The sequence below is a fragment of the Culex pipiens genome, chromosome 1 (assembly GCF_016801865.2).
Source record: "Culex pipiens pallens isolate TS chromosome 1, TS_CPP_V2, whole genome shotgun sequence".
Classification (NCBI taxonomy): domain Eukaryota; kingdom Metazoa; phylum Arthropoda; class Insecta; order Diptera; family Culicidae; genus Culex; species Culex pipiens.
In genome coordinates, this window is record NC_068937.1 from 66318467 (window position 1) to 66332745 (window position 14279).

At 39.0% G+C, this 14279-nt stretch overlaps 1 protein-coding gene across 1 annotated transcript; it reads left to right on the forward strand.

Moving 5' to 3' along the window:
- Positions 1–11018: 11018 nt before the first annotated feature.
- LOC120431654 (dynamin-like) lies at positions 11019–13178 on the forward strand. The gene is made up of 5 exons (XM_039596760.2): positions 11019–11249; positions 11320–11413; positions 11490–11626; positions 11766–11938; positions 12009–13178. Exons 1-5 carry the CDS (start codon positions 11124–11126, stop codon positions 12043–12045), a joined length of 567 nt encoding a protein of 188 aa, XP_039452694.2. The 5' UTR covers positions 11019–11123; the 3' UTR covers positions 12046–13178.
- Positions 13179–14279: the final 1101 nt, after the last annotated feature.

Here is a 14279-nt window from a genome sequence, read left to right on the forward strand (position 1 = left end):
ACGACAAGGTGACGGCTTATCCAATGCGCTGTTTAACATCGGACTTGAGGGAGTTGTGCGAAGAGCGGGTATAGACACGAGAGGCACGATTTGCAACAGGACAGTCCAACTTCTTGCTTATGCGGACGACATTGACATTATAGCAAGAGACCTAGAGACGGTGAAAAGGGTTTACACCGCCTTAAAGACGCAAGCAAGACGAATTGGATTGGCCATGAATACGACGAAAACAAAGTACATGAAAGGGAGGGGCTCAAAGGACGTTGACCCCCCAAGACTCACCCCTTTAGCTGTGGATGGCGATGTGCTGGAGGAGGTGAGCGAATTCGTGTACTTGGGATCGCTGGTAACGGCCGACAACGACACCAGCTTAGAGATCCGGACTCGTATCCACTCCGCGAATCGAGCCTACTTTGGATTACGGAAAACCTTGACATCTGATCGAGTGCAACGCGCCACGAAGCTGACCCTGTGTCCTCTATGGCCATGAGACCTGGACGCTGCGGCAAGAGGACGAACGAGCCCTTGGAGTTTTCGAACGGAAGGTGCTGCGAACGATCTACGGTGGAGTACGTACAGCTCAGAACGAGTGGCGAAGGCGCATGAACCACGAACTGCACGCGCTGCTGGGAGAACCGACCATCGTCACCCTGGCGAGAATCGGGAGGCTTAGGTGGGCCGGCCATGTCGCGAGGATGGACGAAGACCATCCTGTCAGGATGCTCTTTGACCGCGCGCGACCGGATGGCGGCACAGGCCGAAGAGCAGGAGCACAGCGTGCACGATGGGGAAATCAGATCGAGGCGGACCTAAGAAAGATCTGCAACCTAGGAGACTGGCGAGCTGCAGCCCAGAACCGAGCAACATGGAACAACCTTCTTGATACAGCACGGGCACCGCGTATGGTGTTCTAAGCTGATTGGTATGGTATGTAATACCAAAATCTGTTTTTTTTTCATACAATGTTTAGTGCAGCAGTTGCAGTTAGTGAAAAAACTGAAATGATCCATATGCCATAGCCAAATCTACTCACCTGATGATTCCATGTTGTTTTTAGTGATATTCTTCACCACATCGAATGCATTTTTCATTGATGAACGGCCTGTGCTTGAAGTTCTTGAAGCTTCTGAAAAATAACAAGAATGAAAAATAAGTGTTATTAAAATGAAACTGGATTGAAATTCACCAAAATTCAATAATCTGTCGATTGACTCGTTTTTCAAAGTATTTGGTTATCCCGACTTAGAGAAAATTCAACGATATTAAAAAAATCTTAAGGGGTATATCAAAAAAAAAAAAAATTAAAATCAGCCTTAACATTTTTGGGTTTCAAGTCATTATAGCACAAAATTAATTATCTCGTCAAAATTTAAAAAAAAAATCCCATAGTTTCAGAAGAATTTGATGAAACACTTCGGTAATTCGGTTCGGTAATTTCGGAAATTTGATGAAACACTTCAATACCAAAACAATACCAAAATGTGGCATCCTGACAGGTCAGGTTTGATATATCCGGTTTAAAAAAAGCATTCGTTTTGAGACATAATTTTAGTGCAAAATTAATTATTTTGTCAAAATTGGTGAGAATTTTCTCATAGTTTCAGAGGAATTTGACAAAACACTTTAATACCGAAATAATACCAAAATGTGCCATCCTGACTTAGAAAATTTTCCACAATTTTAAGTCATTTCTTTAGGGGGTATATAAAAAATGTTTAAAATCAAGTTTGAAATTTCCGGTTTTCAATGAAAGCATTCGCTTTGAGACATCATTTTAGCGCAAAATTAATTATTTTGTCAAAATTGGTCAAAATTTTCCCATAGTTTCAGAGGAATTTGATGAAATACTGTTATACCAAAAGAATACCAAAATGTGGTGATCAACCATTGACAAATTCTGCAATTTTGCAATATCAAAACAATACCTTAAATTGGTATGATCAGGGTCGCTACAAAATCGTTTCGCGCGATCAATGAGTGAAGATATACACACACAGTAAGCGCCACTGCTCTCAACAAAAACAACGCGTTGCTAGTCCCGCTGTGTAACCAAGAAGGAACTCACACCAAAGCGATCGTTCACAATCATCCACTGGGTGGATCTCACCCGATTCGCGTTGTTGCGTTTAAGATAAATTTATGCCTAAAATTTAGTTTTGCCCATAGTCGCCGTAATATGTTAAGTTCAGGTTACACTAGTTTAGCTACGTAATAGTGAGAAGCCCAAGACTCGCTTGAGAATGCGCGAACCCGAGCAGGGGTAAATAACAGGGGAATACCAAATTTTGGTATTACTTGGGCAAATAACAGAGACCAAAATGTGCCCTTGGTTGCCCAGTAATAGATGGTAAAATACCATGAAATCATACCAAAGTCTAGTATGTGGAAGGGCACAACAATACCAAACCATGTTATTCCAAGGGTAAAATAATACCTCAAAATAAAACCATTTCAATACCAAGTTGAGGTCTTCTGGATTTTTGAACATTGCTTTAATACCAAAACATGGTATTGCCATGGTTTTATTTTTAGGTATTCCCGCGCCCTTGGAAAATCAGATTTTGGTATTCCTGTGGTCTTCCAAATACATGATTTTGGTATGATTTCATGGTATTTTACCATCTATTACTGGGCAACCAAGAGCACATTTTGGTCGCTGGTATTTGCACAAGAAATACCAAAATTTGGTATTTTCATACCATTTTTAGTGCAGCAGTTGCAGTTAGTGAAAAAAACGGAAATGATCCATATGCAACAGCCAAATCTGCTCACCTGATAATTCCATGTTGTTCTTAGTGATATTCTTCACCACATTGAATGCATTTGTCATTGATGAACGGCCTGTGTGATTCTGAAAAATAACAAGATTGAAAAATAATTGTTAATCTGTCGATTAACTCGTTTTTCAAAGTATTTGGTTATCCCAACTTAGAGAAATTTCAACGCTTTAAAAAAAAAATCTTAGTGGGTATATAAAAAAATTGAAAATCAGCTTTAACATTTTTGGGTTTCAAGTCATTTTAGCCCAAAATTAATTATCTCATTAAAAAAATTCCCATAGTTTCAGAGGAATTTGATGAAACCTTTCAATACCAAAATAATACCAAAATGTAACATCCTGACTTAGAATTTTTTCCACAATTTCAAGTCATTTCTTTAGGGGGTATATCAAAAATGTTTAAAATCAAGTTTGAAATTTCCGGTTTTCAATGAAAGCATTCGCTTTGAGACATCATTTTTGCGCAAAATTAATTATTTTGTCAAAATTGGTCAACATTTTCCCATAGTTTCAGAGGAATTTGATAAAACACTTTAATACCAAAATGTGCCATCCTGACTTAGAAAATTTTCCACAATTTCAAGTCATTTCTTCAGGGGGTATATCAAAAATGTTTAAAATCAAGTTTGAAATTTTCGGTTTTCAACGGAAGCATTCGCTTTGAGACATCATTTTAGCGCAAAATTAATTATTTTGTCAAAAATTTTCCCATAGTTTCAGAGGAATTTGATAAAACACTGTAATACCAAAGGAATACCAATATGTGGTGTTCGACCATTGACAAATTCTGTAATTTTGCAATATCAAAACAATACCTTTAATTGGTATGATAGCACATTTTGCTCTTGCATAATCCTTAAGACAAATTTTAAAGGGTCCAGGAATACCAAAATTTGGTATTGATACCAGAGAAAGGTATTATTACGCATTTCCCTAGTTATTTACCCATGCTCGGGAAGAGCCTGAGATTTCCCTGCAGTCGGCTGCACGCTTGCCAATATTTCCGACAACTCAACAAAAAGGGAAATCCAACCAGCACGACCAGGCCACGTCGTACGATCGAACAGTCGGCTGCATACACTCATCGAGAGCGGAGCCTCGCTCGATCGCGTCTCGCCAGCCGACATCAGCGCTCGGCAACGGTAATTTACGTAAGGGGCACGAGGCCGGACAGGACGGCACGATACGCCGCAAAGCCCGAACGAAACTACCGATTGGCAAGCCGTCCAGCGAGCGTCCCAAAAGGGTCTGCTTCACCTCACCAAGCTCGTGACGCCAAGGTCGACGGCGAAACACCGCCAGCCGCGTTGGAGGCCCGACGTGAGTGCAGAAATCGAGGTCAAGCGGACAGCCAATCATTAAATCTCTTTTCCTAGGCGCACACGGAGGCACGCCAGCGCCGTGTCAAAGGACGAGCCCGATCTAAAGCGGACGCGCGAGGCAGAACTCGAGAGTGGAGGCGGCAGGAGAGACGCATCGCATGCCAAAAACCACAAGTAAGCGAGGCATTGACAATTGACGCTGTACTTCCACTAAGATCACCCTATTCACAGGAGATTGAGGGTCACCACACACACGCGCACGACTGAAGCGAGATTCACGGTCAAGGTCACGCCGACGAGGAAGCAAGTCGTAAGTTAGCTCCAGGCAGGTGGTGCATCACCAATACTAACAAATGGCTCACTTTAAATAGTGAGAACGGTGCTCGAAGCACGCGGAACACCACTAGAGGACCTGAAGCTAAAAAGAACGCCCCCGAATCGTACGGGGTAAGATTGAGCCTGAATCAAGGAGTAAGTACATGGAGCTGACGACTTTTGTTTCCACAGGGCGTTTATACACCGTTTGTTTTGTGCTCGAGGGCCGACCGACTGCACAGGTCGTGCCGCGGCAGTTTTGTCAGCGAATACCATCGGCGGAGATCGAGTAGAGGCGTCGAGAAGAGGCCGTCGAAGTCGCGCGTGGCGCCAGGACACGGAGGGTGCCAACGTCGTACGCAAACGCCCAAACATCGCCCACCGAGAAGCACGAGTTTGGCACGCAAGCACACCAGCACGTGGCGCGCAAGCACGCACGTACGCAGAGCGCGTCGCGAGGACGCGGAGCGCGTGGTGCGAACGCGACGCCGAGGCTGGAGCACGAGCTGATCGACGGGGGCCAGGACGTGCGGCTACGGCATGGCGGCAGAAAGCGCGCGAGGACGGGTAGGGATTAGATGGGCCCATCTGTGAGTGAGTAGGAAGACATGTGTTGTCCATAAGCGTAAGAAAGCAGGGAACAGAGTTTGGCAGGAGAAACATTATTATGTAAACTACTAGAATAAAACATGGCAACTTAGTTCACACGCACACAACTACTTTTAGTTATTTTGGCTTGCTAGTCGGAAGCGTCAGCGATTTCGCTCAGCTGAACGGATCCTTATCAACAGCGTCGTCAAGGGGTTTGTTTATTTGGGACCGCAACGAATCTTGAATTGCGAGCGGAGAGCGATTTCCAAAAATCGCGACTTGTAACAATCCATGATTGTTACAAGAGACGATTTTGGTGTTTAAGGGCAGGACCACGATTATACGGTTTTATTGAGAATAATTGTATTTAATATTTAATGTTTTCTAGAACGATTAGTTTTAATATGAACGATTATAATAAATGAATTTAATCGATTACTTATTTCAGGAGTGTGTTAAACTCATTAAAACTGCATGAGCACGTTGAATGCGTTTCCGTTTGTTTCAGCTCAAAGAACGTGTTCGTGTTTGTGTGTTAATGCAGTTAAATTTGAAGTAAAGGTTTAACAAAGTTGCACAAGCTGTTAACTGCATAAAAATGCGTGATGTGGTGAAGCGCTTTCGACAAGAATTACCTCCCAACAAAAGAGCAACGGGTTTTTTTTGTACCGTAAAACGGGGTGACTTTGATAGCCGGGGTGACTTTGATAGGTTAGCGATTTTTCCGCAAAATGATGAATACAATTAAAATACGTACAGAATTGTTTAGAATCATTCTGACCGTGGTAAAAAGTGTTCAAAGAACCTCAAAAAGAACTTTTCATGAAATTTTGAAAAGTTTGAAAAGTTAGTAAACTAAAGTTAAGAAAATGGTGATGAAACTCATTATTTTAAACTTCTCAAAGTGTCATGATTTTCTCAATGAACATGATATTGAATCGAAAAACGGAATGCATTTTCGGATTTTTTGGACAATTTTCCTCTAGGAGAAGGTAAAACAAGTTTGTAAATAATAAATAATATGTGTTTTTGAAACACAATTTAAAAAAACTTCACATTTATAGGCAATTTCAGTTGAACAAATTTCATGTAAAATGTGAAAACTTGCGATTAGTGCTTCAAATTCAGTATAAAATGCAATATAAATCGATAATTTTATAAACAAAACTAGTTTTTGCAAATTTCTGGCAAAATTCCGACATTTTAACAATTTTACCAAAAATTTATATTTATTTTGTTAATAAGCTTATGAACTTTGTTAACAAATATAAACATTGATTTTTTTTCTTAAAAACAATATCAGCAACTTCAGTAATGGTACATTCAACGTACAAATAAAGTTTAAACATCCTAAATATGATTTAAACAAGAAAAACTCTGACTATCAAAGTCTCCCCGGAATTTAAACTAAAAATTGTTAACGTAACTATTTTTCTAATCACTATTGAAAAAACTTTTTTTCCAAAATAGTGCATGGACTTTGTGTGGCCTACCCCAGTACATGTTTTAAAAATAATAATGTTGAGTAAAACCTTACCTGTTGGAAATATTCCAAAAACAAATTGAAATCCATAATGCTATAACATTTAAGTTTTATTTAACCCTAACCCTGTATTTCTAGTTTTCAAACGATTGGCATTAATGCCAAGTTTCGACATATTTTAGGGAAATATGAGTATTCCTTCTCAATTACTTCTCTTCGTAAAAAGTAGTTTGATTTATTGTTTGAAAAACTTTTTTCTTTTAAAAATTGCGGGACAAATGTAAGGAATCAGGAAGTAAATGATTCGTTTCATTCTTATAAGATACTGTACCCAAGTAACCACAAGCACTTAATTGAAGTATTTATTCAGTACTAAATCAGCACTCGAATGCTTTGAAGTAGTAAATAAGCTTTGCGAATGCCTCAAAGTACCAAAACTTTGCAGCATTACAACTGGCATTAAATCACCATTTACGACCTTGAAAATGTGCTTCAAAGCATTTGATGTTTATCAACAAAGTAACCCATCCATACGGGAAACATTTCAGCCAGTTACGCTCTTATTGACTTTTATCCTTCTCCCGTTATACTGTTCCAATAAGCGTGCGGGCTAAGGCGCATTTCCCCCAGTGTGCAACAGTTTTATTTTTGCGTGAACTGGGTTCAATTCCCGCTGACTGTAGTGTTTTTTTGTTTATTTTTTTTTTTTTTTTTTGTAGAAAACTGCAGCCTGTAATTAAGCCAAATTTTTCAAAACATATGTCCATGCACAAAGGACATTATCAAAAGTTCTCTGGTAAATTGAATGACTTTTCTCGCAAGCAAAAAGCTGCTTTCCGGAAGTCTGATACACTTTGTGAAATTTTGCCAACCGTGGACCAAGCACTCCTTGGAAAAACAGTTTAGGTTAGCCGTTAGCCATTACTTGTCCCTATTAACCCCAAGCCTTCCGTAATTGATTGTACTGTACTTGACTGGATGGCCGCAATTTGCTGAGTGACTCGTCAATAATTTTCGTCCAACAAAATGACAACGGGTTTTTTCTCATGAACCAGAAACTCGAAACAGCAGAAAGAAAGTCTTCCTTAATGTTCGATGCATCAACCACATCGATTAAAACTTTCAAAACAAACACTCATTTCAGAATACATCAGTTGGCTGGCGCGCATCCTGGAGATCGACGAGAAAAATGCAAGAATAACATCAAAGTGTCACACTCACACATGAAACGCAACAGGAGAAAAAAAAACAAAGGAGGCCCACCACCAAGTGTGTGGAGCAGCTAGCTGTCCTTTTTTTTCCCCAGCCTTGACGTCGATAAAGCAGTTTTTTTGTTCGAGCTTTCGGTGAGGCATTAAATCGGCATCACTGTGCGCCACTTGAAATATTTCTCAAGGGAAAAGTGCTGATTTAATGTTTTGAAGCATTATTTGCTGGTATTAAATGCCAATATAATGCTGATTTAATGCCGCTATTTAGTGCCTCGCGGTTACTTGGGTATACTGTAGGGACCATCCACAAACCACGTCGAAACACCCCCCCCCCCCCCCATCGTAGACAATTTCCATACAAATTAAAATCTTTTTTGTATGGAGCGTGGGCAATCGTCAACCCCTCCTAAAGTGTCAACGTGGTTTGTGGATTTGTGGATGGTCCCATATACAGTATACTGTATTATTACCTCATTCTTGACCAATATACCACAATAGACCGTTCACCTGAAAGTCAATCCCCTTTACCCTCTACTGCAATTTTTTTTTTTGAAAAAGGTTATTTTGAGCAACTTTTGTTCTACGAAAAACATTACTTCACTTGTTTCATGTTTTTCTTGTTTCCTTTTTTTAGTTTTTTAACACTGGAACGCCCAACGCATGCCCAACTTACGCGGACGCCCAAGCCTCCCAGAAAAGGTGGAACGGTAACTTCAACTCGCTGGTTCTCGGGCATTACTCAGATGATCCTAAAATTTTGCAGAACTTGATTTGAACAAATCTGTAAATTCTGCGACCGAAAACATCGTTCCACCTTTTTTAAAACGACTGCCTCCGCGGAATTTTTGGTGAATTTTTTTTACATGCGAAAAAAAAAAGTTGGAACGATGTTTTTGATCGCAAAATATACAGATTTGATCAAATTAAGTTCTGCAAAGTTCTAGAATCATCTAGACATCCTAAAAAATCACTGGAAAGAAGAATCATCTTGATTGGTTGAGTTATGCCCGAGAACCATTGAGTTGAAGTTACCGTTCCAACTTTTTTGAAGCCTTGGGCGTTGGAATGTTAATTAGCAATTATCTTGTTTAGTTAATGTTTGTTTTTGATAGTATTTGGCCTATTCAAAAAAACTCTTAAATAATTTGTAAATAAAACCTAAAATACAACTTGAATGTGAGGAAGGCACCAACCTCCTTAAGGTGGATAAAGTAACGTTTTTAAATACAATTTTTGAAAAAAAAAATAGTTACAATAATCTGGAAACAATCATAAATATTTTTTTTAAAGTTTAGCGTATTTAGATAATTTGGGTTTATTCTTAAAATCAGTGTTTTTTAATATTTTTATATCTGTTTTAGTACAAAGAGTGATTTTAACTTTGAGTGTAGATTTGCATCAAATGGTCACAACTTTGAACTTCGTCTTTTTGATGAATTGATATGTACGATACTGAGAATAGTTTAAAAGCCTCTAATTTAACAACAATGCTAGGGTTCAAATATTTGGGAAGGGGATTTTTAAAGATCGTTTTGGAAATCTTTAAAGCAATAAGTTGTTTTTGGTGAAATACATGCTGTACCATGCCATGAAACTATTAAATAGGGTCAATATGCAGCTTCAAAGGAGAGGGCTGCACGGACACTTTTTTGATACTCTGTATTTCAAATCACACCGCAAATTGTCATAAAAGAGCCGACTTATATCCGAAGTTACTGGACTAACTATCCCAAAAGACGCTGGTTCGAATTAAAGCGCAGGAAATCGGCTTCATCTCCCCGAACCATACTTTCACACTTAGGTGACCCGAGACAGAAATCTGTATCAAAATACAAGATGCTAGCCATTGGTACTATAAGTGGTCATGACCACGAGCCACACTGAATCCGTTCCTTGGTGCTGTTTAAAAAGTTATCTTTTCTCGCCTTTTTCAGGAATATTGCATAAAATTCGTGAGTTTTTTTATATGTCCTGTAAACAAGCAAACCAATTTCTTATAGAAGCTTTTAAAAGAAACATTAAAACTCTTGCTAGAATTGCATTGCGTAAGCAAGCAAAAAAAAAACACGTGGCGCGCAAATCACAGTAACTAATGAGGAAATTCGCGCCGACAAGACCACCCCGGCGCTCACTGGGTTCCACCTTCAGTGATTGCTAGGAAAAGCAATCGGTAGCGCTCTCTGTGCGACAGCAAAAGTTGAGTCGCGGTTTGTTACAAGAGACGACTCGAGAGAGTCATGAGGGTTTTCTCTCTCGAGATAAAAAATAAACTTTCAGTCAGAGGTTGTTACGATCGCAGATTGTTACAACCCATGATTGTCGCTGAATCAGCTCTTGTTCGCGCTCCATGCACCCCTGGGTATGATACCACATTTTGCTCTTGCATAATCCTTAAGACAAATTTTAAAAGGTCCAGGAATAGCAAAATTTGGTATTGATACCAGAGAATGATATTATTACGCATTTCCCTTGTTATTTACCCGTGCTCGGGTAGTACCAGCACTACAGCAAAATCGGTAGCTTACGACATCGCCGAAAGGAACAGCAGTCATCGAAAACAGGCGGCAGACCTCACCAGCAACAGCAGCATCCGTAAATCAGCGATAGCAGCAACCGTCATCAGCAGCAGCAGCAAACCGTCATCAGCAAAAACAGCAGACATCATCAGCAACAATTTGATCAGCAGATGTTGTTGGTTCGAACGATGACGATGGAATGAGCAAAAATGCTGCCTTGACGACTTCCCATCCCCACCAGTGCAACAAAAAGGGAATGACGTAGGAATGGGATAACCGGCGCAAAGGGCGGGGCATCCGTCTCCGTTTCGAAAAAAGGTGGCCACAACCTGGAATGGCCGGTGCCCTAAAGGAAAGTTTTCCCGGGGAGACATTTACTGAACCAACGAGTTTTGGCAATATGGGTATCAAAACTCATGGTTTTCAATACTGGCCATTTTGAAAAAGGTGGCCAGAATCTGGAGAGACCGCTACCTCACGATTGTTCCGATTGTGGGAACAATCATCGAACCATACAGATATCATGGTTTTTGATACGGAGCATAAAGAGAAATTGAGCGAATATATAAATCCAATTATGTTTTGACTTCATCTGACGCATAATTCAACAAATTGGCTTAATTTTAAAAGCTTTTCCGCTAAGTTCTTTGTCATATTGGTCATTTGTAAAATAACCACCTGCATCTTTTTTATAGATATTATTTCATATTTTTATATTTATTTGCTAAACAACAAAGTAACAATGTTATGATTTTAAAGCACTTTGTTTTTTCATCTCATCTTAACAAAATGGAAGTGTAATGTGATGCTATTTTCTAGGAGTCAAGTGAAATTGGCCCAACAAGTTCCTTGGATCCACAACTTGAAAGACAAGTCGAAACTATTCGAAACTTGGTTGATTCTTACATGAGAATTGTAACTAAAACTACACGAGACATGGTACCAAAAGCAATTATGATGCTAATTATTAACAACTCCAAGGACTTTATCAACGGAGAGTTACTTGCCCATCTTTATGCTACTGGAGATCAGGTATTGATGAACGGTCTTTGTCGAATTTATATTAAAAAATATACTTAAATCATCTCACATTTTTATAAAGGCTTCAATGATGGAAGAAAGTCCGGAAGAAGCTCAAAAACGGGAGGAAATGCTTAGAATGTATCATGCCTGCAAGGAAGCACTTAGAATTATAGGTAAGCTTTGCTAAATAATTTCTTTATTTTTTTTACAAATGTGTTCACATCACATTAACATTAATCAAAAATGTAGGAGACGTGTCCATGGCCACATTTTCGACCCCAGTACCACCGCCAGTAAAAAATGATTGGCTGTCCAGTGGCTTAGACAACCCTAGACTTTCACCACCAAGCCCAGGAGGACCAAGGAAAAATGCACCTCAACAACAGGTATTTTCATTATTATTTTTGCCGTTATAAAATAATCATCTCATGTTTATATGAAACAAATAGTGGGCAATATGTTAAACAATTAACAGAATCAATTTGACTTGTCAGTTCAAGTTTGAATAATTCGTTGATTTTACAGGCCTCATTGGGATCGATGGGAGTTCCCGCTATAAGTGGACGTGGTCCGCCTCCAGCACCGTCAAGTGCACGACCAGCGCCAGCGATACCAAATAGGCCTGGTGGAGGTAATGTTCCTCCTTTACCACAAGGAAGACCGACGGGTCAAGCTCTTCCAGCTCCTCTCATTCCATCGTAAGTATCGAATTTAGCCAAATTAAGCGCAATCAAACTCTTTAAAACATTAATTGGATTGTTCAACTAGTACACTACCGCTCGAATCTAGTCCGTCCCATATGTAAAAACAGCAAGCCGAGAAAAAAGGAAGGCAAATTTGTCCCGCCCATAAGGGTACCTGTTAGGATTTCGCGAAAAAGTGGGTTTTTCTACAGTTTTGTGGAATAAAGTGCAATATTATTGGTTGTTCTGATGTTCACATGATTTAGAAACTTAAAAATAATTTTATAAAAAGAATGATTTAGCAAAAAACTGCATCATTCGTTTCGTTTTCGTTTTCGTTTTACGGAGCAAGGTGGGGGACGCGGCCTTAAGTCAGTCCAAGTCCGGTTTCTTGTGGAAAAAAGGGTAGTGGCCGAACTAGTATTGCATACAAAATGAACACCACCGGAAGATATAGGGGATGGGGAGGGGGGAGGTGAAAGAACTAACTTGAATCAACAGCCTCAACTAAACTGTCTGAAAGCCAAACATTCCTTTACCTAGTTTTTTAACCTGTCTTGCTGCTTTCAAAAACAATAAACATTAATGAAACATTCATATCTTACAAGTTGAACACTCGTTGTTAAGACGACTATTTCGTGCCTTCCATTTCATTAGAGCACACAAGCTTTGCAAACAAGAGTGTATCTCTATCATACCTTATGTAAACTGTCATTTGAGTGAAAGAGACACAATCATGTTCACACCTGCGTGTCCTTTTGAAATGTTAGGCTCTATTTGATCGTCAAAACTCCAGTAGATCCTCGATTCGCAACAATGGTCGATACAACCATAATCCGAAAACCGTTAGTTCAACAGATCAACGAATTTCGTCCGATATCATTTCATTATTGATTGATCGAGACTCTATGGATTGTTTGACAATTCAGAATGATTAGTATACCACTTAATTGAAATCAGAGATTCTGATAGCATTACTAAACTGGCTTACATATAACTGGAGTCTGGAATTATTAAACAACCCAGAAAAAAAAAGTTACAAAAAAAAACTACAAAAACTAACTATTCCTCCCCATTATCAAACAGATTTAAACCTTCCTAACAGATTTTACGAACAAGAATATTGAGATTCAAATAAAAAAATCAATATCTTGCAATTTTACATATTACAAAAGCTGTGATTTCTATCAACACAAGTATATAAATATAAAATAAATGTGTGATATATACAGTGAATCAAATATTTGTCCGTACCCCCCCCCCCATCCCCCCCCCCCCGTACGGAAAATGTTTGTGATATAAAAGTACATAAAATACAATCAAAGTACCATGTTTTATACATCAATCGACGCGGCAGAATGTCCTTTTAAAGACACTGTCATTGGATTTGCAAAAAACTTTTTCTTAAAAAAATACAAAAATAGTTTACTGAAAAAAGCCAAAAAAACAGGTCAAATAATTGTCCGTACCCCTAATAAAAATACAAAATCTGATCGATTTAAGTGAATTCTTTTATGAAATGTTGTTTCTGTGTCAAATACTAGTACCTCTAGCCAGTTTGTGACAACTTTGAACTTCTGATAACTTTGTTAAGTTAGTTTATATTAAAAATTGGTTTAAATTTATTTTTTTTATGTAAAACTTTTCAAAACATTAGTTTATAAACAACTATTTTTATAAAATTGCTATTTTACGTTGTAATAGTCTCTGTTGAACAAGTTTCAACAATATTTGTTCGAAATATACATTGTTTTCATCTTTTTTATTGACATTTTTCGACCAAAATACTGTTTCGGAACAATACCGTTAAACAATCCGGATTGTCCCGGAACCGGTTTAACCCCTCGGAGGGAAATTTTGTGGTGGTCAGATAGAGGACAAAAAAACCCACCTCTTGCATTTTGAAGCATCCAATTTCGTCCACTACAGCCCGATTACGAGTCCCTAGACTGAAATTTGAAATTTTCACTTTCCGTGCTGAGAATTTCTGTACCGGCCTGGGTCAGAATCCCAAGTAACCGCGAGGCACTAAATAGCGGCATTAAATCAGCATTATATTGGCATTTAATACCAGCAAATAATGCTTCAAAACATTAAATCAGCACTTTTCCCTTGAGAAATATTTCAAGTGGCGCACAGTGATGCCGATTTAATGCCTCACCGAAAGCTCGAACAAAAAAAACTGCTTTATCGACGTTAAGGCTGGGGGAAAAAAAGGACAGCTAGCTGCTCCACACACTTGGTGGTGGGCCTCCTTTGTTTTTTTTTTCTCCTGTTGCGTTTCATGTGTGAGTGTGACACTTTGATGTTATTCTTGCATTTTTCTCGTCGATCTCCAGGATGCGCGTCAGCCAAC

Excerpts from the sequence above, each read along its gene's own strand:
- LOC120431654 (XM_039596760.2), top strand. The coding sequence starts at position 11,124 with ATGAGAATTGTAACTAAAACTACACGAGACATGGTACCAAAAGCAATT. Across the intron at positions 11,250-11,319 it reads TTTATGCTACTGGAGATCAG|GCTTCAATGATGGAAGAAAG; the intron begins GTATTGATGAAC and ends ATTTTTATAAAG. Across the intron at positions 11,414-11,489 it reads GGAAGCACTTAGAATTATAG|GAGACGTGTCCATGGCCACA; the intron begins GTAAGCTTTGCT and ends TCAAAAATGTAG.